Genomic DNA, 27,599 nt, shown 5'->3' on the forward strand with positions numbered 1-27,599 from the left:
TACTTGCTTATTTCATATATGACTAGTCAAAGAATGCTTCAATGGCAATACTCAACTTATCTGATTAATAGTCACAATGTAAATGTCTTCATATTTGTAACAGTTTATGACTATTTATTTCAAATAAATAACTACTCAAAACTTATTTCTTCATGAATTTTCTGGGTGCATAGCATACACCTAACACACCCAGAATATATGTCTCTGCCTTCGTACTACTTTGTCCACTTTTGTAACGTCTTCTGAACAATTTGTCTGCTATCAACCACAGATCTTTAGCTTCATCAATCTCTTGTGGTACAGTCCCATCAATGCAATATATAATTTATAAACACAACCCAAAGTGTACAACTTCCACACTAAAATGGTAACTATTATTCTTTTCCCACAAAGTCAGTCCATTTAAATCTGTAGGCATTTCTTATCACTTTTATTGTCCACGCTGTTAGCCTAGTGGCTATGTGCTTTGCAACCATATGCCTGAGGGAGGAGTGTCCTAGGTTCGATTCCCATCGATGTGAGGAGCTTAAGGATCTTTCTCAGCCATAGCCAAGTTACCCGGTCTTGGGTGTAAACAGCAGGGTTTTTCATTCCACAAGCAGGCAAACTGGCCCCATGAACACACAGTCATAGGATATAGTACTCAATCCCTCATTAGGAAGGGCTCAACCAGTCCTAATAGGCAGTCGAGGAATGGGGGAGAAATCCCACACAAATAAAAAATAATCACTTTTATTTATTACTGTCCTCCTCAGTTTAGCATCATTAGCATTTAAGTAGATGTTCAAATCATCTACACAAAAATTTAGCAACAGTCCAAGTACTGTGTAACCCATCATTGGTTATCTGCCTTCTCCTTCAGGTTTGCTTCATCATATCTAATCTTTGATGTCTATATATCATCCTCTTATCCATATTGCATGCTTCATCTCTTGATATCTCGATTTGTTCAGTTTATGTGATAAATCTCTATGAAGCATCCTAACAAATGCCTATACAAAGTCAAAACTTTGTCAAGTTATTTTGCAAGTTCCATTTATCAATTCCTAATCTCATATTAGTGCCTTGTCAATCACTATATTATCTCCATCTTACAACACTTGCAAAGTGATAACTCAGTAATGTAACTATTTCTCCTGTTCTCTCCCCCTCCAAGTTTATAATCATTCTTCTTTTTACTTTCCACATAGCAAAAGAACTCTGTGGGATATTCTTTAGCCTGCTTGGATAATATCCTAGTGTAAACTGATGTTGCCTTTCATACCTTGCTGATAACCCTTCTTGCTTTACTTTGTACAGATGAGTTGGTTAATTATATTTTTTCTTATATTCCCTTGACATTTTCTTTTTTGATGCTCCTGATAATGATGCCAATGATCTAATTAACTTCTACTTGATTTATCTACTAATCCTGATTACATCATCTAACACTGCTTTTTTCAAGCACCAAGAGGATGCTATTTTTTTTCTATATTAAAGTAAGCCCCCCTCTAGTATATTAACTACAAAGTTAATACAACCAGCATATTAAAAAAGTCTTTCTTATTCATTCCACAAAAGACATATTACACTCCAGATATATATCAATTCTCAGCTTATGCGAAATTGAATCCTTTGGATAAAGTAGATATTAAACATTAATTATAAGAATATAAGATTACATTAGATCCATGCAAAGGAGTAGTAAACAAGACCACAGAATCTGAGGATATTGCTGCTTATGTAGGATTTTCCCTTTAATTTTTTCTCCATCAGCTAGTTTATTATGTATAATTTTATTATATAATAAATTAAAATTATTCTTTAACCTCCCAAACAGACAAAATATATGCTTTGTATCCATATTACTTCTGTAATATCCAAAGCTAATATTCACTTCGATGGTCACATCATCCATGTAATTACTGACATATGTACACATCAAGGCTGCAGTGGTTAAAGGTTATTTTGTTTATTTTAGACAGTTCACATTTATGATGATTTAACTTAAAAAGGATTGTAGCATATATGTAAACATATATATAAAAAAAGGAAAAAACTATGACAGTGTACACAAGAATTTTCACTGCACAATATATACTTGGTGTACTACATTAGTAACAGATATCATTAAAGAAAATTTATTTTTTTTTTTACACTATATATATGTGTGTGTGCGCGTGATGTATCAAATAAGCTAACTGATATAATTTTAAAAAATTATCTTTAAAGAAGCCTATACAAAAATAAAAAAAATAATAATAAAAAAATCAGCACAATCTACTATTCTTTGTTAGTATTTACAGACTTCCTGTAGATATAAAAGTTCATATTCTGGCAAACCTAGACAGTTTCTGAAAAAAAGCATTATGTTTGGTCTCTAGAAAAAAGAAACTGGATATTAGTTCATTCTAGGCACACCCAGAGATCTAATGCACTATAGGCTTAGCAACCTCTTGTGAGTGACATTCATAGTAAAATCAGACAAGTAGGTAGCACAATAGCACTTCACTTTCTAACCTATATGTGAGTTTGAATTACATTCAGACATGGATGTTTGTCAGTCTGTAAGTTGCAGATTGTTCTCAATACTCAGTGTGAGACTGTCACCCTTCTTATCAGAGGTATGAAGTGACTTAAAAAAGTATAATGTTTAGTCTGTAAAGTAGGGTTCTTATAATGCTGTGAGTGGATTATCATCATCATCATCATCAAATTCCTGCCATGTACCCTCAAGGGGTGTACAGGATATGACAGTACTACATGAAAAAATTACATCATTACTAACTTCCTATCTACAATTTTCCTCCAAATCAGTCTGTTACTTGTCAAGACTCCAACATTATCAGATCTTATATTTCTATCGTCTAAGGCACTTCGTACCGTATCAATCCACCTATATCTTTGTCTTCCTCTGGGTCGTTTTCCTGCCAACCTGGCAGAGAACACTTGGTTTGCTAATCTTTCCTCTCCCATTCTATTCAAGTGACCATACCACCTGAGATTAGCTCTGCTAACGCACTCCTGGATGCTGACAATGTCAAGTTCTTTCCTAATATCCTCATTTTTAATATGATATTGCCATTGATGCCATCTGTTCACGCCTCTAATCTTTCTCAGGACTCTCATATCTGCGGTCTCTAGTCTTTGGTCAAGTGTTTTACTTCTGACCCAGCACTCAGATCCATAAGTTAAAATTGGTTTGAACACAGTCTTGTATACAGCTAATTTAGTGTTCCGACTAATTTCTTTCTTATTCCATATGAATTTATTCAATTGACTTCCCACCATACCAGCTTTGCTGATTCTGTTGTCTATTTCTATATTTAGTTTACCATCTTCAGTAAAAATTATGCCTAAGTAGCTGAAATGTTTTACTTGTTCCACAGGTTCTCCATTCACAACACAGTTGACATTTTCAATGATTCTGCCTATTTTCATTGTCTTTGTCTTTTTATTGCTGACCTTCATACCATATCTATTACAACAGCTATTCAATTTAGTCAGAGAATCTTGCAGACTTGTAGCGGATTTATTTAGAAGTATAACATCATCCGCATAAAGCAAAGAGCTGACATTAACATCTCCAATTTTGATATCAGGTTTAATACCACATTCCTTCATAATGTGATCCATATAGATAATGAATAACAGAGGGGATAATGTACATCCTTGTCTCACACCAGATTTAACATTAAACCATCTTCCTGTACTTCCTTCAATTCTAACTGCTGACTCACAACTCAAATAAAGACTAAGTATTGCTTGATATAATTCCCCATTGACACCATATAACTGCAGCGTATTGAATAGCTTCTCTCTTGCCACCTTGTCATATGCCTTCTCCAAATCGACAAAACTTAAATACAGATCTTTGTTATATTCCCATGCTTTCTCGACTATTTGTCGTAAAGTGAAGATCTGATCCTGACAGCCTCTATTTGGCCTGAATCCAGCTTGTTCTTCACCAAGCTTTTCTTCCACAATTCTTCTCAACCGTTTCTCAAGTATACTTGCATAGATCTTGCCAGGAACACTCAGTAGGGAAATACCTCTGTAATTCTCACATTCAGTTTTATTTCCCTTTTTATATATGGGTACTATGAGAGCTCTACTCCAATCATCGGGAATTCATCCCTCTGTCCAGGCTTTCTGAACTATGCAGTGCAGCCACTGTAAGACTCTTATACCACCATACTTCAGCATTTCTGGTCAAATATCATCTACTCCTGCTGCCTTTCCACATTTCAAGTGAGTGGATTAAGGATTAAATAATCTGAATTTATATCTAGTTAACAAACTATATGTTTACAACATCTCATAGATAGGATTGACCTAAAAAAAAAAATGGATGTTTATAAAAATTAACAGAAGGAAATTATCTTCTGACAAAAGAAACTAAGATACTTCAAAAAGCTCTAATCACAATACATATCATAAACAATCAATTTCAACATAGATTACTGATATAAGGTCAATCCCTTAAATCGAGTTTTTATAATTTCTTCTTTAGAGATTACCAAGAGGTTTGACACCTATCATTCATAATATGGTAGTGATGTCACTATACCAAAATCATCATTATTATAATAAATTTAGTTTAATCCTTTATCCAAGTGTGAGCAAACAAAGTTTGCAGCTGAAAGTATTTTCAAGACTGGGGTAAGGTAGTACAACACCGGGCAACTCGTTGCAAAGGTGGAGCAAGCTTACATCACTCCTATCTCAGTATCTCCCATAATGCAAAACACATCTCCTTGCAGATATGTATAATGTTATGCATTAAGGGAAGGGCCACTACCCAGACTAGTTTCGACCTTTATTGAGGTCTCTTCAGTGGGAGCCAGGCCCAGATGTGGAGATACCAGGCAGAAGCAATAGCAAGGTCATCTCTACCTACAGGAGTTGCCAAAAGGTGTGCCACCTTTTTTTTTATTAAATTACTCTGGATTTAGAGAAAGATGTTGAAAGTTTATTTTTCACTTAGTTAGACTAATTTCCCACTGAAGTTTATGCATAGCATTATACATATCCACAAGGAGATGTGTTTTGTATTATGGGAGATACTGAGATAGGAGTGATGTAAGCTTGATCCACCTTTGCAACCAGGGCTGCGCCATGCATTTGTGCAGATTGTGCCTTGCACAAGGAGGGGCACCATTTCACCAAGGGTAATAATAAAATATATATATATATATAAATTTTCTTATTCTTGAATTATATCGTACTATATAAATTACACAATTACAAAGTATAGTTAATGCAATAAAAATGAAATTTAAAATCAGCCAAATTATTATGAATTCTTAATAATCTAACAATATTTTTAACTTAATACATCACCAGTTTTATTATAATTTGTTTGAAGTGAAACGTTATCAATATTACCACAGATTTTATTTTACAGAGTAATCATCGACTCAGCGAAAATTGTGTAAATATTCTCGATTGTTTATTATATTTTTAGTCGAAATTATTAGTTTAAGACAGACCGTGAATTCATTCTTACGCTGTGATGCCCTTTGTGGATGTGTGATGTGACTGAAACAGTGACATTGTTCTGCAAATTTTAGGGCTTTTTTCAAGGGCTTTTTTTATTCCGTCTGCTGCTCATTCATTAAATTTGGTAGTTAATGATGCTTCTAAGATATTCTGTGAAACTGTAAATTTTTTGGGGGTAATATAGGGATTATATAATTATTTTTCAATATCTGTGAAGCATTGGGCTATATTAAAAAAACATATTCATGTTTTAAATGTAAAACCACTTTCTGCTACAAGGTGGGAAAGCAGAGTAGAAGCAATAAAGCCACTTAAAAATAATAACAATATTTTTGATAATAAGGAAGATGAAACTAAAGATAGAGTTCAGGCAGACAACTTATTTTCAAAAATTTATTTGTTTAAATTTATTTGTCTGTTCATGTTTGGTATGAAATCTTAAGTCTCATAAATGTTGCAAGCAAAAAATGGAAAATCAGATATTTGATATAAGAAAAATTGCAGAAAATCTTGATTATGATATACTAGAATTAAATACTCACCGAACAGACCAATATTTTGAAAATATTATTAGAACTGCAAAAGAAGTAGCAAACGATCTTAATATTGATCCTATTTTTCAAAACATTTGCAAAATAACAAAAACAAAAATGTTTGGTTATGAAGCATCAGATGAGACAACACATGATCCTAAACAAAATTTTAAAATAAATTTTTTCTTTGCGACTTTAGACATGACAATAACTTCAGTCACAGAAAGATTCATACTCTTAAAACAACACAGCGAGGACTTTAAAGTTATAAAAGACATTATCAAATTAAAAGATTGGAGCGATGAAGATTTAATGAAACATTGTAAAGATTTGCACTTAAAACTGAGCGACAATCAAGATTCCGACAATCGCGATATCGATGGAATGACTTTATTTGAGGAATTAAAAACTTTGCAATGTTTTATTAAAAAAGAGTCGGCTGTTCAAGATGTTTTAAATTATATATATGAAAATAAATTAACCCACACGTTTCCGAACACTGCGATTGTAATGCGTATTTATTTAACATTACCAATATCCGTAGCATCGGGGAAAGAAGTTTTTCAAAACTGAAACTAATAAAAATTATTTGCAGTCAATGATGTCTGGAGAGAGTCTAACGGATTTATCAATTATATCAATTGAAAATAATATTATGGATTCATTAGACATTAAAGATATTATTAAAAATTTTGTGGCTGCTAAAGCAAGACGGATAAATATGTAAAATAAATCTACAATTATTCTAATTGTTATATAGTTAAAAGCATATCTCCAAATTATCTTTGTTATGTAATAATATTTCTTTTTATATTAAAATAAAAGTAATTTTTGTTTATAAAGATATATATATTCTGTTGTATTTATATATTAATGATATAAACATTTTTGGAAATGTTTATTATTAAAAATTCCTTATTAATGAATTTTAGTGATTACAATGTTCTACTATTGTTAAATAAAATTTATTTTTATGCATGCATATAAACTGTTTTGAACTTTTAACAAAGTGAAATTTTTTGCAAACATTTTTCATGGAAACTTATTTTATGGGGGCACTGAAAAAAGTTTTACACAAGGGCGCCTCCTACCCACGGTGCGGCACTGTTTGCAATGAGTTGCCATGTGTTGTACTACCCAGTCCTGAAGATACTTTCAGGCACAAACTTTGTTTGCTCACACTTGGATAAAGGATTAAACTAAATTTATTATAGTCTAACCAAGTGAAAAATAAACTTTCATCATCATTATTAATGATGGATGGGTTTCAAAATATCTAATCTTTTAAAGGAGGGAATTTTCAAAAGATTACACTATCTGACATTCTAATGGGAAATGCGAACTGGACATTATTAAATTATAAAAAAAAATAATAATAAAATAAAATAATAACAATAAAAAAAAACAGTCAATACATGTCAGTGAGTAAAAAAAAAAAAAAAAAAGAACACTTATGACTCTAATATTCAACTATTTTGTGGAAGGACAGGGGAAGTAAAGCAGATGATGTGAAGCTGGGAAAGGTTATTATAATAGTGCAGATGTGGTAGCTCTGCAAGAGGATTTGAATAATAAATTGGACGCATAGGCAAATAAATGGGAGTATCAGTTTAATGCAGCTAAATGTAAAGTCTTGAAGTTTGGGATACATCGATGGGAGGCTGCATACTCTGTTGGAAGAATTGTACTGGAGAAAGTGGGAAGGCAAGGAATTTGGGGGTGCTGATTGATAGAAACCTGAAACATATTGCAAAGGTGATGAAGGTAACCCAGAGGATTGCTGCAATACTGCGAAAGACACTGACCTGCAGAGATAAGAGTTATCATTCCATTGTATAAGGCCCTGATCAGACAACACTTGGACTATTCTTCTAATTTGGTCCCCAGGATTTGAAGGAGATAAATTAACCATGGAAAGAGTGATAAATTAACCATGGAAAGGAAGATAACAAAGATGGTAACAGGACTGTACAATGTTAGTTATGAATATAGGCTGAGGAAATGTGGACTGCAGAGTTTGGTAGATAGAAGGAGGAGGACAGGTGATATTACTGAAATTTTAAACTATTGAGAGGTAGTTACAGGGTTGCCACTGGGGAGTTCTTTCATTTGGCAGAACAGGGGGAAGGAGCAAGGACTAGGGGCTATCCCTAGAAGTTACAAAAGAAAGTTGTGAGCAAGAGGGTAAGGAGTAGTTTCTTTGCATAGAGGGTAGTTGAACCATGAAATGCATCGCCTGTTAGAGTGGTGAGAGCACGAACAGCCAATGAGTTCAGAGTCGTATGATAGACTTTGTGTTTTCTAGGATGGCCTCCCATGATGAGGCTTGTGACTCCATTGAAGCCTGAATAATAATAATAAAATTGTGAATGTTGTTATAAGCCTCACAGCTGCATGTGTAAGAGAGACTACTAATATTCAAACAACTAATAATTGCATTTCTATAAAACTATTGAGAGGTAGCTACAGGGTTGCCATTGGGGAATTCTTTCATTTGGCAGAACAGGGAAAAGGAGCAAAGACTAGGGGCTGTCCCTAGAAGTTACAAAAGAAAGTTGTGAGCAAGAGGGTAAGGAGTAGTTTCTTTGCATGGAGGGTGGTTGAACCATGAAATGCATTGCCTGATAGAGGGGTGAGAGCACGAACAGCCAATGAGTTCAAAGAGTGGTATGACAGACTATGTGTTTTCTAGGATGGCCTCCCATGATGAGTCGTGACTCCATTGAAGCCTGAATAATAATAATAACAATAAAATTGTGACTATAGTTATAAGACTCACAGCTGCATGTATAAGAGATACTACAAATATTCAAACAACTAATAATTGCATTTCTATAAATATGTAAAACACAATAAAAGACAGCAGTTGGAAATATATGAATATGTATTTCAAACACATTCATCCCTTCCCATAAATTTTTATGGGAAAAGGATGCATATATAAATCTATTAATGCAACAAAAAATCTGAAGGTTATAAAGAGGTTACATACAAGATTTAATGCTTTATCTGAATCCACACTATCTCCATCTTGTCCTAAGTCGGCGGAGTCATGACTAGTGGTGCTGTCTTGCGTGTCATTAGAAAAGTCTCCATTCATTCCTGGATCTGCAGGGTAAAATAAAAAATATTAACTTAGTGCTATATAGAAATGTTTATACAACAACAATAATAATATCCTGTATGTAAATTTGACAAGACCTTAAGTATTTCAAGTAGAATTTTTTTAATATTTAAAATGAACAACGCAGCTTAAAAGACAGCAAGTAAAAGACTTAATTAAAGAATAGAATGAACCTAAACTGTATGCTTAATTCTTGCTAATAAAATGACAAATAATTAAAAAAAAAAAGATGCTAGTAAATGATCTATAATGCATATAATACTAGAAGCATCTGACATGTTCTGTCAAAAAGGTATACCATGAAATATTTTCATCATTTAAATTTTTATTCCAACATAAATTACCAGAAAGAACCAAAATCAAAATTATATATGCATAAAGTACATGCATTCCAAGCACTTCTAATTAAGCTAAATTAGTTTAGCTGCTGCTATTTATTACTATTCTTTATTATTACTATCATCATCATCAGACCTCCATAGAGTCAAGAGACTCATTGTAGGATGAATTGTTTATATTGCTGCTAAAAGACTAAAATAATATGATACAGAACTAATAGAACAGTTAAAGAAGAAGAAAATAAAAAAAAATTTAATATATACACCATGTTTTATTATTATTATTATTAAGAGACACCTCCAGGGAGTCATCGAGGGAGGCCACATACTATACACACCAGCTATCATACTTATTCTTGAATTCATTCACACTGCTTCCACTCACAACAACCAAAGGCAATCCATTCCAATCACACACCACTCTCCGAGAAAAAAAATTTAGCCCTCACTCCCTTCTTGGAGGCCTTCATTCTCAGCTTCCAAGGATGTCCTTTCCCCACCCTCCATAAATTGAAATCCTGTATGACCCTTTCAGAAGTTTGTAAGTCTCAATCATATTACCCCTCTTTCTCCTGTTTGCTAGTGTCTGCAGTCTACAAATTCTCAATATGTCTTCATAATCAGTATTCCACGATCCTGATATTTTTAACACTCTCCTTTGTACTCTCCCTCTCTCTTCAATATACCAGAATCACAACGGAAACCAGACCTGTGCACAATGATCCAAGTGAGGTCTTATCAAGACCTTGTAAAGAGGCAAAATAACATCCATATCTTTACATGTGAACATTCGTTTCAGGATTGCAATTATCTTTTGAGTTGTATTTGCAATCTTTGCCACATGGCCCCTGAACTTCAACTTCCTATCTATTAACACTCCAAGATCCCTAGCCTCATCAGTTTCTTCTATCCTAATCCCATCAATATAATACATTGGATATCTAATCATACCAAAATGAATGACTTTATATTTACTCACATTGAATTGTCATCCAATTTCCCATGCCCACAATTCCAGACTATTCAAATCATTCTGCAAGTACTGCATATCAGCAGCAATCTTGATTACCCTACCTATCTTTCCATCATCAGCAAATAGCTGTATGTCGCTTGTCAAATCCTTCTCAATATCATTAATGTACAAATTAAATAACAGTGGACTAAGCACTGATCCTTGGCACATCACTATTAACTAAAACCTTGCAGCCTCAGATCCCCCATATATCACTTTTTGATATCTGTCAGTAAGCCATCCTCTTATCCATGCTAACATTGTATAACCCAAACCCATTCCCTCCAATTTATGCAACAGTTTACCATGCTGTATTCTGTCAAAAGCCTTAGCAAAATCCAAAAGTATCATGGTGTATCCATTCCCCTTGCCTAGTTCAATGGTAACATTGTTAGAATGTGAGCAAGTTCATCGCAGACCATTCATTGCAATTCTTAGTATCCTAGCCAAATGACTTATGTTCATGTGCTTCAATAAAAGTTATCACTTAAAAATTTCAAAAATGCAAATTAGAAAAGATTTTTTTTTGATTAAATAATAAGTACTGTATATTATATAAAATCCAGTGAGAAATTACATGGAATATAGATCAGCAGTAGTGTCTACATAGAGGTATATAGGAAGTGAGGGGAAGAATTTTTTCCCCTATTAATTTGTACATAAAAATTTGCCCAACACATGGCACTGATATCAATAGTTTTTTCAACTTATCTCTCATGGTTGGATTGGTAAAAAAACATCTGATGGCATCAATTTCATTCTCTATAAAATGTGTCCAAAAGTACTAATTCTTTCAAGTAGTATTCATCTATTTTCATTTATGCATTTAATTTTTTCTCTTGTTTTAGCTGATCTTGGTCTTTTTTTTCAGTTCTGAAGTCAAACTTATAAAGCATCCTTGAAGTCAAAAATACTTCTTTTTTTTTTAAACCTCTTTAAAACAATGTAGCCTGTTTGAAAAGTAAATCATAAATGAAATAATTAAACATAACTAAACAGCAGCAGAAACTAGTTACAATTACTGAATTCTAAATTTGGTGAATAACTTTTTTTTTTCTTTCTTTCTCCCGATTCAACTGCTCTTATGCCATTCTTTGATGCAACTTGCTTCTACTCATGTTATTACTGGAGGCATTCCACTAGAGGATATAAGTATCTAGGGATCACCATTTTGGAGACCATTAGTAACATGATCCCCAAGAATTATTCAATTTTTACTTTATACACTCCATCTAACTGATATGCAACAATACCATTCAAATAAGTCTGAGATTGGCTTTAGACTTGTGAGAGTAATAAAATAAATATAAATATAAAATAATAAATAAATAATTATTTATTATTTTTAATAAATTTTATTACCTTGAGTTATAACATAATCCACACTTTTTTTTACAAGTAGAATGAATTAAAAAATAAAAGAAATTATCAAGTTATCATGGATTTTCTGTTTAAGTTCTAATGATAGAGGATAAAATCATCTGATTCTGAAATAGTCTACTATTTCAGAATCAAATCACATAAAAATATCACGTTTCTTCAAAATAATTATCATCACCACAAAGACAAAGGAAAATAAACATGCCTTAATATTCAAAAATATATTTAAGTATGAAATTTCAGCCACTCATAATTTAATTCACACCGAAAAATAAATTTCTTTATATTTTATTTGAATAGTCTTCCAATTTAATTATGCTGATTATGACCCCCCACCCAGATAACTGGAATAAATAACCTACAATAAGAAAAAGAATCACATACTACATATGCACAATATATATTTTTTTATTCCTACAAATTCTCAATACTGCAAAACTTAGTTCAAAACTTAAAAGCTTTAAATAATGAGCACAGATTATGCAAAAAAAAAACAAAAAAACTATACATATGTGTGTATGTAATCTGTGTCCATGTTCAATCGTGTGTAAAGAGATCTCAAGAAAATCCAAAGAGCAAATAGGTATATTTCTGGACATTTTGAAGAGGCAGCAGGTGATACAGACAAGTCTTTGATGGTAGGTCATGAGATCTGGTCAGAAAAGATATGGTCCACTCATGGTTTAACAAAGAACGGAGAAGCCAGCTTTACTTGGCTAAGAGGATTATCAGGACTAGTGCTGCCTCCTAGAGATTGCCAGTTTGTTATTTCAAAGCTTTGGATAGAACCGACTACAAAAGCAGAGAAAGAAGGAAGAGAGAATGGACGCTGAAGGAAAACATTTCAAACTTGTCTCTGAATTAAACAAAGAAAAACCTGGGGAGGGGGATGAACTTTAGTTAATCAGTTTATTGTTTTCCTTATATGCTTAAGTCCAAATGCTGAGATACTACTGAAAAATATTTAATTGCTTTCTTTTAATTTACTTAAAAGAAAGAACATCACCATATAAGCATACTCAAATTTAGTTTTCCTCTTTTAAAAAAAAATAATCAGGAAGGGGAGGCAAAGAGGAGAGAGGTACTGTGGCCTCCCTCTCTCCCTTTTTTATTGTTGTTGAGGGGGGGGGGGAGCATCCCCAATATTTACATTTATATTTAATGTAATCACTTCATTTTATATGATAATACATAAAGAAGATTTTGGGATGGTCATTTGTAATATATGCAGAGTAACACTATTAAATAAACATTCAAGGTCTGCAGATATAATTATTAATAAATATATTTTAAATAGTTATGCAATATTATTATGAGAACTTTTTTTTATTGTTTGGTTTCACAACTTCTAGATGGGAGTAACTGCTTGCACTTGTCACATCCTTGTGGATAATCACGTATAAAAGGTAGAGAAAAATTCTTTCAGTAAGTCAGTCATCTCTCACCTATAGCTGCTGGCCTAGTTGGCCAAATAGTTAGCATATCCACTCTCCAATATAGTCTGGATAATTTAAACAAAAAAAATAAAATAATAATAATTAATTAAAATAGGAAAAAAAAAATCTCAGCCCACCCATGATACTAACATACTACAGGTTTACACCTTTATGAGTTGGGAGTCATATAATATATATATAGGATTTGACAAATATGCTTGTCCACATGCCCAATGTGAGTAGATTTTGCCAGCTGGTGATTAGCTGTAGACTGGAAAAAATTGAATATTTTTACTTAATAAAAGGATGTCTCTAAACAAATTTTAGAACATAACATTTAATAACATAACTTTAAGAAAACAGAGAAGAATATACATAATATAAAGGGCCATTCTAGAGACAAAAATTAATGTAGTATATTATATGTTCTAAATGTTTTTACTTTTCTTCATATTCTTATTATTTATTGACTCAATCTTAATGGTTCTCACACAAAGGAAATGTTTAAACCAACGATACAGCACTATGAATCACTTTATGGAATTCCCATTGACTTGTGTATCATTAAAAAATGGGATCTTGAACAAGTACTTTTTTTTGTGGCAAATAGGATTTTGCATAATTTGTCAAACCCTGTATATACACCTAGCACAAATATGAATGATTTGGACATCTGTTCCTTCTCCCTGATCAAGTCATTTTTTTACTGATTAACTAGCTGAATAAAGTATCTAATGTTACTCAGATCAAAAATGTCAACAGACAGAGAATTTAAAGGAGATTTAATCTTAATGTGGAAATTAAACTTCCAATTCCCTCATTCATAAACTCTGCAAATCAAATATTTACAAAAATTCTAGATTCAGTTTTCTTTGGTTACATAGCAAACTTTTTCTATTTGCATTTAGCCGGCAAAGGTTGGTCGATTGGTAGAGCCTCTGCTACTAATGACTCAGTTAAGTAAGTTTGAGCGCGATTAGTAGTTGGAAGGGGACCAATCGTTCGATGCTGTTGGCACACTCTCCCTCGATGAGTCTTTGGACTCCCTGGAGGTGTCAAATAATAATAATAATAATAATAATAATCATAATCATATGTTCTTCTGTGGTACTAAACACAGTGAAAATAGTCCAATAAATGTAGACAAAATATTGATAATAAAATAATTTTTATTTTTATTTTATATTACTAGATTGCTTTTCTTTCTTTGATGGCAGATAGGAATGTGTAGTCATTTTAAAATAATTTCAGATAGAAGCAAATTTACAAAGATATTATGAAAAAAAGAGGAAAATTTAGGTGATGAAGAAATCCAAGAATTAGGCAGCATAAATGGGAAAAGTCAGAGTGAACCAAAAAATGTTTACATGATTTGGGTTTGGTGTCACTTTCTGACTTGTCATTTAATAACATAATTGTGCTAATATGCAATTATACCTTCAAGAAAAAAAAATCAGGCAATTTTGCACTAATAAGCTATTAACATGTAATTTATTTGTCCCTTTGGCAAATAATTGTTACTGTATTATCAAGATTCCATTGAATTTTCTCCACACAAAGCACTTAATGATAACTAGATACTATGGGTGGATAATGATTTCATTATTACAACACAAAATATTATTCTAATGGCCACAAAACAATAATTCATAACTATATACTGCGATTTTTGTGAGACATAATTCAATCATATTTCTGATATTAAACCAAACTTTTTCTTAAATAAGGAATATAACAAACTAAATGAATTAAGCCATATTTTACTGTGACATCTTCAGGACTACTGTATAAAAAGAAAATATCAAAAAACACGCATGCACACTTCTGAGCATTTTGATATACAAATACAGTTTTTTATTTTAATTTCCTTTACAAACTGTTCAAAATATTATGATGATAATTATCTGTGATATCTGTTTAATCCTTTGGTTTGACTTTGACTTGTAGATTGTCTGAAGATTCTGTTATAATAATAGTCTGTTTTAAATGGAGTGCTATTAAATTTCTTGACCTTATAGGAATGCATGTGCTCATGGTCCCATTCTGTCAATGCAGTGACACAGTGCTAATATTATTGTTATGTGACATCTCCAAGGATTCATTATTATTATCATCATCATGTGATACCGCCAGGGAGTTCAAAGGACTCATCGAGGGAGAGTGTGCCAACAGCATCGAACGATTGTTCCCCTTCCAACTACTAACCCTACTCAAACTTGCTTAACTTTTTGTGAGCCATTAGTAGCAGAGGCTCTACAAATTGACCAACAGGAGGGCACCCCCTATATATATATATATATATATATATATATATATATATATACACACACACACACTACTATACTACTTAATCCTCTGTTTACACATTGTCACTATCCACCATCTACATATGCCCTTTAATATGAATTATATGGGTCAACTAGTTAGTCTCCTCTCCCTCCAGGTGATTTTCAAACAATATTCTTAGCTTTTTTTCCCCTTTAGCAGTGGTCATTGTAGGAGGTGATTTAGTGCTGTAGTTTTTTTTTTTTTTTTTTTTTTTTTATTACTATAATCTTGTAACAGATCTTGTGGCATAATGTTTTGATTAAGGTAGGTTTTTTTTTTTTTTTGCATGTTTGGTGATGAGAGGTAGCATATAGCTATGAACCAATGTGCATTGATTTCCTGTGTAATGATTCTTGTGTAGAGGCTTAAGTGCTATGAGGCACTTAAGCCTCTGTGTAATGAAGAGGAAAAGTTCCATTTGCTGTTTAATTAGAAGGAAAATATATATATATATATATATATATATGGTAGAATGTATCTTTTTCAAACTCTGTGGTAAATTTATCTTTTCAGTTCCAATGAAAAGAAAATTTTATGCATAAATCTTAAGATATAATATGGGCTTCTTCAGGTCTATTAGAAACAAAAAAATAAATAAATAAATAAACAGGTAAATTTACAAACAGTAAAGGAATACCATGTTGTCAACAAATGCTATATTTGTCGAGAATAAGAATTTGATCTGGGGAAGTTCAAAACTTCCCCAGATCAAAACTAGCATATGCTGAATGTATTTTAATAAAATTTTATTTATTTATCATGACAAAACAAGTAAGAAAATTATTTTATTATCAATACTTTGCCTACACTTATTGGAGTATTTTCAAGGTTAATCACAAAGCAATCACAAAAGGTATGTGATGAATAAGATCACAACGTTTCAAGTATTCCAATGTTCTGGCCCTCCAAGTAGAGTCAAGAGCAGTTAATTTTGTTGTTTCTGGCAGAGAAGGACATCCTCCCCTCTCTCCAAAAAAGAAATCTTTGATAGTTTATGTTTAGTGCTAAGGTTATTTAAATTAGAAGTACTGTAGAGCACATGCTGATTCCCAGAATAAACCTTTCACTTCTGAAACAGACTCTTTTTAGGATATAGCAGCTTCATCTTATTACATGAAGGGTATTGGGTATATAGTCTGCTTCCATATGAAATATAGAAAAAATGAACCAACAGATCATTTGCTCAATCTTCTTCAAGCAATAAGATGGAGGAAAACCGCTACTCTAAAAAAAGACTCCACTTCAAAAGTGAAAGGCTATTCTGAGAATCAGCGTGATCAATATAAACATTTCTAATTCAAATAAAATTGATTGAAAAATAAATCTGTCAAAGATTTAAATTTAAATTTGGGAGACTGTCATCCTCTGCTTAAAAAATTTCACTATACCCATAAGATATCAGAAATTTGAAATACTTGCTGAAATCTTGTATCCTTATTCAATTATATATTATGTGCCATTGCAATCATATTGCAATTTCTCTTGAAAATGTCTCAGTAAGTGTAGGTGAAATATTAGTAATAAAATTGCTTTCTTATTTGTTGTATTGTGATAAATCATTAAACTGTCTCAATAATAATTCAAATTAAACTGAAGTAAATTAACTAATTAGGTATGTGCTGCTTAACATATGATTAACTACATTAATAATAACTAAAACAGTAGCAAACAAACAAAGAACAACAACAAAAAAGAACCTAATTCTGACATGACATGAGCAACCCTCTTATCTTTAGTCTGTTGTGTCTGCTGAAATTGCTAATGAACATAATAAAGCATAGAGAAGTCCTGGTGAATGGATAAAGTAATGCATAAATCTGGTGTTGCACAAAATGGAAGGAATGCTAGTAATAGGATCCTTTGATCAAATAATTACTACTTATTATTATTATTATTATTCGTGACACCTCCAAGGAGTCCGAAGACACCCAACACCTCATTCACAATGATGGACGACTCTTTTTTTAAGTCTGGGAAATTGTTAAACTAAACAGTGCGAATTTGATAACTTACACAAACTGAATTCTTATTTTTCTTTAGTCTCTTGGTTATTATATGAAAATTTCATGCTTTTCTATTTCAGTATATTCTATCCACAAGTACCAATTAATTTTTCATAATGCTATTTTGTCTGCTAATATGTTCTCATACTGATTTGTCTTCTTTGCGAGCAGGAGGAGGATCATAAGTTTATGGAAGAAAACATAATTCCCCTTCAAGTGAAATATTCCCTTATAAAGGCTCTTTGTATCCTGATGAGATTCAAACTCAAATCTTTTCCAACTAAAGGATAACTGTCACATTCCAGAATTATGACATTAAACATTACTATCATATCTGTTTTTATTATTTCTGTGCACAGTGGAATAACCAGAAAATTCCAATAGTCTTATACATATTATGTAGTAGTATGATTCAATGCATGGGGAAGAGAAAGAATTGCAGCTCCTCTATCATGTGCATACCAATGTCTCCTGATGATAGATTCAAACTAGCTTTGAAAGCAGAAATTGATAAATACTGAATGGGTAATTCAGAAATCAGGTGTCCTCCCAATACTTCATATATTTTTTGTAAATTTGAATAATATATATAGTTTTTAATTATTCCGAGTTTAATATATTTTACTTCAATTTTTCACTAACATTTTTAATTCAAAAAAGTATTTGAGGGGATGGGTCATCTCTCCATTTCTATCATTGTTACCTCCAGGGAATCAAATACTATAAATACATTTCATTGTAAACAGATGATATGCTTTCCCTATCAGCTGTACTATCTAATTCCTTAACTTCAGTCTAAATCTTGTAATTTTTTTTAAAATTGTTTGTTGCATTTCGGTCTGCATAACGTCATTCAATAAATTACCTGTCTGCCCATAATCTATACACAATCTTTGTTAAAAGTTGTTTCTCTGCATCCTTGATTTAATTACTCGTTATTTTTTCATTCTGAAAAAAAGGAACGCAACGCGCGCGCGCACCAGATATTACACAGCAGCCATTTCCCACTCTGCCCACTAAAATTTTATTTTTCTCTTGAATACAATGCTATGAGCAAAAACACTATGAGTAATGAACTGCCCATATTATTTGCTAGTAATTTAAATTACTACATGATTGTATCCAGATAACTGGATTTGTAAATGCGACATATCATTTTGTATAATTCAAGCAGCCGACAAAACCATTTTATATTGCACTTGATAACGAGTGTGTACCAAACTACGAACAACCAAAGCAGACTTTCCAAACGGAATGTTTTTATATCGTTTTTTCCCCCGTTTAAAATAACATAAGTGAAATCTACATTTATCTGACGAACTGAGTTTCGGTGAGAAAACTCGTCAGCCAGACTACTGGCCGAACTGCTCGTACCTGCTTTCCCTCCTCTTCTCTCTCCACAAGCTACAGACTATTTCTAAATGCACGCCATAGCGTCCAGCAGCAAATTAAATTTTGGAGGACAGGCCGTGCTGAATGGTCCCTCGCTCGCGGATGTCTTGTCCATGTCAGATCAATCATAGGGAATGAAAGTGCAAAACGTACTCTGGCCGAAATTGATTTTTAGATTTCTTCTGCCTCCCTATCTTTTGACCCCCTCTCCCCCTCTTTCTTCCTCCTCCCAACCTCGCGGGGACATTTCAGCTGCTTGCATTCGTTCGCTTGCTTTCCTCCTTTAGTTCTTCGTTTTCTATTTACAGGTAGGCTGGACTTGGTCAGCAAGCCAACTTTATCTGTCATGCCGATTGTCGGAGGAGTAAAAAGTAAATGCATTAGCGCATTGTATATGCGTTTCTTTGGTGAAAAACGATCTTACAGTATGAATGATGTGTGCAGAATTAGTTTCTGTAATAACTAATTCTTCATTCAACTTTTTCTAAAAAAATAAAAATATACATATCAGTATGAAATATTTAATAAAACATGTCAGTATCCAGTCAACGTATTTCCTGCAGAAGTATAAAGCATTTCCCGTTTTCTTCAAGTGCATTTATGTAGCTGAAAAATGATTGTTATAATTTTTCTTGTTCATCATAAAATACTTAAACTTCTTTTTATTAATAATCAAGGGTCACTTTTTGAAAAGGAAACGCTTCTTCTTTTTATCAAGAATAAATGCCATTAATCAATAGTTTTTGAAGTGCACGTCCATAATCTTATATTGAATGCGAAATTAACAAAACTGTTGTGCAAAAAAAAAAAAAAATAATAATAATAAAAATAAATAAATAAGTAAATAAAACGGGGAAAATTATTTTAATCAATTTTATATTTTACATGGATAATGCCAAAATGATTTTAGCATTATCCATGTAAAAACAAATGCTAATAAAGTTAACAGCATCTTTTAATCTTTTGACCCTCCTCTCCCCCTCTTTCTTCCTCCTCCCAACCTCGCGGGGACATTTCAGCTACTTGCTTTTCCTCCTTTCGTTCTTCGTTTCTATCTTTCGTTTGCTTAAAAGAAAAAAAAAAAAAAAAACAGCTGATCAAATTGTTTTCAGCTGGCTATGCATATTTTCATAGGATAAAGTAATTCTACTGTAGCAGTTTATTCATAAATAACGTAACAATATTTTCAGATCCTCTATAGTTCTGTTACAACGCGTCACATATATGATATAACGGCTCTTAAGCCTAATGTCGTAATGCCACGAAAGCACTACATAATTTATGGATGATCCCCCAAAGCTCGAAAAGGTTAACATTATCCTAATTAATCCCCACCTCTCTTTTGTAGAAAAAAAAGCTGCGGAGATTTTGGTACCAAATATCAAGTAAAATAAAATACATTACCAAAAAAGTATGTATGTGTAGGAGGAGGGGGGGGGGGGTTACGTTAAAAATAGTAAACGAAAGATATGAAAGACTGCATGGCCATTTATACTAGGAAATGGAGTTTCAAATCCGCATACTGAAATCTTGAACTGTTAGTAACAGCATAACAATAGACTTTAGATGAAAAGCCAAACGGCTATTTTTCTGGCGACCTTAATTAAAATTAAGGGGATAAAAATCCCTTGTTGTTTTACAGCCAGTAAGCGAAACTCTACGATCGAGAACGACGATCTATGAGTTTCATGCCGAAGAACTATTGGCGAATCCAAGCGTAAGTGACCACTTGGTAGTACAACATCAAGGCAACTCGAAGCAAAGGTGGAGCAAGATCCCTCAACATCCTTGATATTTTCTCATAATGTAAAAACACAGCTGCTAGGAGATGTAATATTGTCATTACATTATGAGGAGAGGTCACTACCCAGACCGGTTTCAACCTTTTTTGAGGTCTCATCAGTGAGTAGGTAGACCTGGATGATATCAAAGCCCTTATAAGGACTGGCTTAAAGGGACGAAGCAAGAATGCTTTTCATCTTCCCCGTTATCTGTAGAGGACAGTGTAGGGATAAGGTGTTATTGAGCTATTAAAGCTCTGATCATGGCAGGAGGGTAACAGCAATAGCCGAGCTTCAGTTAGAACTTCATTGGCTACAGCATTGCCATCCATTACCCTCCAAGGGTATTAATTAATCACGGCATCTCACGGTCGATTAACTCATCTCCCATATCCAAGATCGATATCAAAGTTTAAGTGAAAAGAACTTACATACCTTCACTATACGAATGCCATAAAGGTGTGCCTATATATTATAACTAAGATGAAAAGCCAAACGGCTATTTTTCTGGCGACCTTAATTAAAATTAAGGGGATAAAAATCTCTTGTTGTTTTACAGCCAGTAAGCGAAAACCGGTCTGGGTAGTGACCTTTCCTCATAATGTAATGACAGTATTACATCTCCTAGGAGCTGTGTTTTTACATTATGAGAAAATATTAAGGATAGTGAGGGAGCTTGCTCCACCTTTGCTTCGAGTTGCCTTGGTGTTGTACTACCAAGTGGTCACTTACGCTTGGATTCGCCGATAGTTCTTCGGCATGAAACTCATAGATCGTAGTTCTCGATCTTAGAGTTTCGCTTACTGGCTGTAAAACAACAAGGGATTTTTATCCCCTTAATTTCAACAATAGACTTTATTCAATAGACAAAAAGTTCGTCACTTTGGCAGAATGTAATATTTGTAGTTTGTCAAAGTAGCTCTAATATGGGCAGGCTATTAAATGCACATGGTATTGATTGTAGCCAACGATAAGTAACAATGGAAGAAGTAAAAAAAAAAGTCAATTAAAAGGAGTAATTGCATACCTTCCCGCATTCCCAAATTGAGGAGAGAGAGAGAGAGAGAGACTAATTTTGAATTCTACCCACTCCCTTATCCCGAATTTTAGGCGAGTCTCAAAATAAAATAAATATATAAAAATAAATAAATAATACAAAAGCGCTATCGCATTTATTTTGTCCGTTCAGCTGTAGAATTTATTTATGTAATCTGGCTGCTGCTGGATGGATTTCACTGAAATGAAAGTTGATATCTGTATTCCTTATTACAGTCACTCCGCTATCTGGGATTTAAGATGTACACTGGAATATGTACATCTGGTTCACTTTCGGTTTATTTTTTTTTTATTGCCAAAACGACTGCAAACTGGCAGATGAAATCTGGTGTTTAGGAAATCCATCGAATCACTTCAATCTAAGTACGAACGTGATCACAAGCAATCATAAAAAAAAAAAAAATAAATAAAAATAAATAGTGTTTCATAATAGCATTTTTGTATAGCGACACTCCTCATTATCATAACGACTGAAACCAGAGCCGTTTTTTCACTTATGTACTGCATGAATAATTTTGTTTTACCTAATTTTAGTAAGAGCCAAGTGAAACGACGCTACAATTTTTAAAGGTGATCCTAAGTAGCAAATTTCATTAAACATGGACGCTCTGAAGAATTGTTTATTATCCTTCAGCATCCTTCTGTGGGGATCTGCTTCCATTAGTACTAGGCTACCAAAAAGAAAGTCCGTTATTGGTTCGTTTCTATTCGCCTCATAAGAAATTTTTTTTCAGTTATTTCAGGAGTTGATCGATCTTTCGCGGTGCAAGTAGGACTTTTTTCAACTCGAAGTTCCGGTTTTAATCCCGCAACTTAAAAAAAAAAAAAATCGACCGTAGAATCCATATTCACGCTATTTCAAACAACAATATGTATCTACTAGAGTCTGGGACCACAAGATGGCGGTAGTTGGCTGCCATACTTCTCCCCTCCATCCCACCTCAATGTCTACGAAATCATCGATAGCTTTGGGTCTAGCTATCTGTGACAGCTAAGACAAGAGATCAGATGTTTACCAATCTTCCAAAAAAGTTAGAGCTAACCTTCTCCTTCTTTTTTTGAAAATAATAGGGGGCAGTAGTTTTATTTTAAAATCCTTTTGGAAATAAAAATGGTCCATTGTAGCAACAAAGAAAACAATTTATTATTATTGGCATTAAAATCATCTGCTAATGAGAAAAAAAAAAAAAAAAACTTCAACCGGTCTTGACCTAGGAATGGTTCAAAAAAGAAAATTATTTCACAGCAGTTATCTTACTGCTCAATATAATACATCCCTCAATCAAGGTCTTATAAAATGTATTTTGAAACTGTTCAGAACTGAACTTCCGATTGTCCATATTTTCATTGTCTTTGCGAGATCGACCCTATTCTGGGACAAATTTGCGTTATTCGAACAGCTATATCGAGCAGTGGTATGCTTTTGTAAATATCTGTTTATCAAATGTTTATCAAATACTAACCCACTTTTGGCTTATGTACTCACATATATTTTCGGTTTGGCTAATTTTGCACTACAAACGAGCCACAGTAGCTCAGGCGGTACTGACGATGCAAAGAATGCTTACAAGGTGTTTATTTACCCCCCTCCACTCTCTCTTTCAAGGGAAGATAACTCGCATATGGAAGTAGCAGAATTTTTGCTTCCCGAAACTCAGGTTATTTATGCCTGAAAGTAGGCACAACTAGCCAGAAGGTATGCTCACTGGTGAGAGCTGTATATATGGATATATACAAAAATACGGTTGCAATTGAGAGCAAGTGAATATTTTTTACCCACTTGTTATGGCAAAACGATAAGTGACATTAGTTTCCTCTTTAGCTGGATGGAATTGACTGGCTTGAAACCGTGGGGGTGCTGCAACTTTCGAAATATACATACACACTGTAAGTACAGTGTATACGTGTTTGTATAAAATGTCAAAATTATGATAAAAATTAAAAAAAAAATTAAACATGAAAAAATATTGTTTATTATCGATAAAATTATACAGTTTAGTATAATTCAAAATTGCTTAAAAACAAAATCCATTCCTTTAATTGTAATTAAAGGAATGGATTTACAATTTTTGAACATTACAATTAAATCCTTTAATTGTAATGTCCAAATATTTAAAGAGACGGAGTAAACACGATAAGCTTTATGAACACTCTACTACTTGCGCAAACTGCATATAAACAACAGTGGAACTGCGCGACGGACAGTTTCGCATTACGCTAATAGCTCGCATCTCATTATGACGTGCATATGCTTCAGCGCGTAGCAATATGACACTGTGGTAAACAGTGCTACTAGCGTCCTTCGCCCTCCAAGTGCTACAAGATGGATTTTTATCATTTTTTATACAAAATAAGAGAATTGTATAGGATTGTTGATGATAAAATTAAATATTACAAGCAAATATAAATAAATTAATAAATATATTTATATATCGAGAAAAATTGGGAGTGCTGCAGTTCCTCAGTGCCTATGCACAAGCCGCCCCTGTTTAGGATCGACACATAAAAAAGCCGTTTCTATTTTGGTTTTAACTAAATCATTCTAATGACAAAATTAAGACCCCAAAATTGTTTCTATTTGCAACTGGTGATAATAAATGGTAACATAGATAAATGCAGTTAACGTCCTATTTTATGAAACTGTTATGGCAATTCTGTAATCAATTACGTAATTTTATAAAATAATTAAAGATCGTCACTCCCTTTCTCAATGATATATCTTTGGGAACGGCGTGATAGCTTGCAAATTGCTGCATTCTAGAAACAGTATGGTCAATTTTGTGAGAAATCAAACATGAAAGCATTGGGAAAGTTTTTGAAGGATAAGAGTGCCAAAAATTTTAAAACTCTTGTTCAGGAGTGCTTTAAACAGTCCATATATACAACTCCCCTCTGGATGATCAGTTTTTAAGCAAAATCTGTTGGTATTTGAAATCTTTACTAAAATGTATAGATATTTCAATTCTGGTCCATTCTGAACCATTTTTCGATAGTAATTTAGACAAGATGATACAAAATTATGGTAACAAATAGAGTTTGGAGTGCCTACAGTAAGTACTGAAATTATGTAAAAATTCGATTCGAAACAGCATTCTCGCATCACTCATTAACAGAACAAATGAAATTTTAGGCGCGTTTCAAAAAATTCGTAATCGTTTGCCTATCCTTGTGCATGGTATTTCTCCGTACTGGTTCGACCGTTTGAATTGAAATTTGGGATAATTTATCAAAATTTGTCGAGTCACCTGGATTCTGGTTTAAAACGAACGATTTTCTCGGACAAAACGCAAAATGATGCAAAGGAGTATTACATATAATAATAATAATTTAAGGACATTTATTATTTAAGAACGCTGCTGAACCAGGCCGGAGAACACGCAAAATTTAACACCCACCTAATATTCTCTCCTTGCAGTCTTAGTTGTTTCGGCAGTTCATTCATTTCGTATGGTGATTCAACGGCCGTGAGCCCCCCTTAGGTACGGCACCACCGCAATTCCCCTCTCCCCATTTTAATCCGGGCTCGGGACCGGCATAGCTAACAATTCAGACCGGCCGGAGGGATCGTCTTAAGAATTCCTGACTGTATCCGTGTGTGTTTCGGCAGTAATTCTAAAAATCGTTCATTAAAATCTGCAAGTTTTTAAAGGTTGGTGTAAATCGACATTTACACCAACGGTTCAGATCAGATATATTACGAATAATAATAAATAAACTATCAAAAATGACTAGAGATTTAATTGCAGTGATAAATGATGTCAATACAAAAATGATATTGTAAAACTTCTTAGATTGTCTCGGATTCGTCACATACCTGTTAGTTAAGTACTACAGCAGAATATTTATCGTCATTTGTTTTGATCTGAATATAGAATTTCAGATACTCGCCAGTTCATGCCCGATTCGTTTGTGTTCAGGTATTAGTGTAGTGGATGCCATCTGGTTTCACTCAGCTTCTTTCCCTAGTCTACACAGAAGGAGAAACTGAACCTGATTGTAGCACAGTTGATACCAGCTATAATAACAACATCATGACACTGTGATGTGTTAGCAGTTCCTAATGTGCATATACTATATAACTATAAGAATGACTGCATTGGAATAACTTCATTTAACAATTCACTTCAGAGTAGGTAAACGATTCAGTTCGCGTGCGTGCTTCGTTCATATTCTTCCAAACGAAACCATTCAAAAGCAATGAAACAAATAAGGAAATGATGAGAGACAGCCATAAAAAGGTGAATTTCGTAAGCGCATTATTATATAGTGGCACCATTTTTTAGCACACAACTCGGGATACAAGCGTTTTGGGCTTATGTAGTGGTCATACAATTCCATTCCTAAGTTACTATTATTATTTCGAATCGTTTTGCAAATAAAATAATCCGACTAACCACAAATAAGCTATGTTAACATTTTAGATTTTAGCGAATATCTAAATATCCTTCATTTGATTCCGGCTAGTCGAGTGGAATTACTGCATTGTGAAATTTTGAAAATTGCCAAATTGCTACAAATTCCAACTTCCAAAATTGCCATATTTTGAACGTGTAAATTTCTGTATGGATTCCAAAAACTGAATTTAGATTAAATCTATACAGGGTTGGGCTAGTTAAAATTATAACTAATGCAACTAAGGCTATGAGGATGCATTACATCTGGTAATTGATGTGTTCTTCTGACCAGTTTTGCTGGTGGATGAAAGATCCAAGTTTCTCAGAGGAAAAAACTCTGTCGCGTCCGTACAACTAACCTTCAGTTGAAAAAAATCCTTATAATGGGGTCCTGTAGTCATTAGAATTAAAATCAGTCTACCTTTGTGCACTGACAGACAGAAAGAAATTAATCGGACGCGGTGTTTCGTTTCGCATCTTGCGAAACGCACCTAAAAACTACATTTCACAGATTAAAACTCAGGTGTTACAATTCAGTGTGTCCAGAACCAGAATAACACTCCTGAAGTGCTGTCAGGTATATGCTTCTTAACTCGTAATTAAAAAAAAAATAATAAAATAAATAAAAATAAAAAATTAATTTAAATTAAAAAAAATCAGAAGGTTCTGTAATTCATTTGTAACAGAAGAATAACATAAATATCATATGAATATAATTAGTGTTACTGAAACGAAAATAAGACAAAAAAATAGGCGATTTTTTACTAGTAGTAGAATAATTCGAGACAGAATTTTGAAATAATTGGAAAAAAAAATGATAATTCCTGTATCACGAATTATTTATATATTTTATAAGTTCAACATGTATTGTACAGGAAATGTATTAATTCTTAGTTTCATTAACCTATGATTCTAATTATCCCAGACAAATTATCGTACCTTACTATATGGACTCGTATGCTTATATAAGCATATATTTCAATTTTTTTTTATTTTTTAAATCTGGTATTTTCTTTGTTATCTCCACTCTTTTCTTGATTTCCGCCATTTCATTTTCATCTTTTGTCTGTCCACTTCTACAACTATTTTTTTGTTACTTTTCAGTTTTGATTGAGAACAAGAGTTGTCTATTCCTGAGAATACTTAGTTCATCATCATCATCAAATTCCTGACATGTACCTTCAAGGGGTGTACAGGATATGATAGTACTACATGAAAAATTTACATCATTACTAACTTCCTATCTACAATTTTCCTCAAAATCAGTCTGTTACTTGTCAAGACTCCAACATTATCAGATCTTATATTTCTATTGTCTAAGGCACTTTGTACCGTATCAAT

At 33.1% G+C, this 27,599-nt stretch overlaps 1 protein-coding gene across 1 annotated transcript in view; it reads right to left on the bottom strand.

Annotated features, from left to right (window-relative positions):
- Window positions 1-27,599, bottom strand: part of LOC150093910 (uncharacterized) — a 112,290-nt gene that overhangs the window by 81,802 nt on the left and 2,889 nt on the right. Inside the window, 3 exon segments of the mRNA XM_090412918.1 lie at window positions 1,376-1,402; window positions 9,003-9,132; window positions 19,452-19,511. Of these exon segments, the coding sequence (XP_090269044.1) occupies window positions 1,376-1,402; window positions 9,003-9,132; window positions 19,452-19,511 (217 nt within the window).

The sequence above is a fragment of the Typopeltis vanoorti genome, chromosome 23 (genome assembly GCF_054136105.1).
Source record: "Typopeltis vanoorti isolate ZY-2024b chromosome 23, IOZ_Tvanoo_1.0, whole genome shotgun sequence".
Taxonomy (NCBI): Eukaryota; Metazoa; Arthropoda; class Arachnida; order Uropygi; family Thelyphonidae; genus Typopeltis; species Typopeltis vanoorti.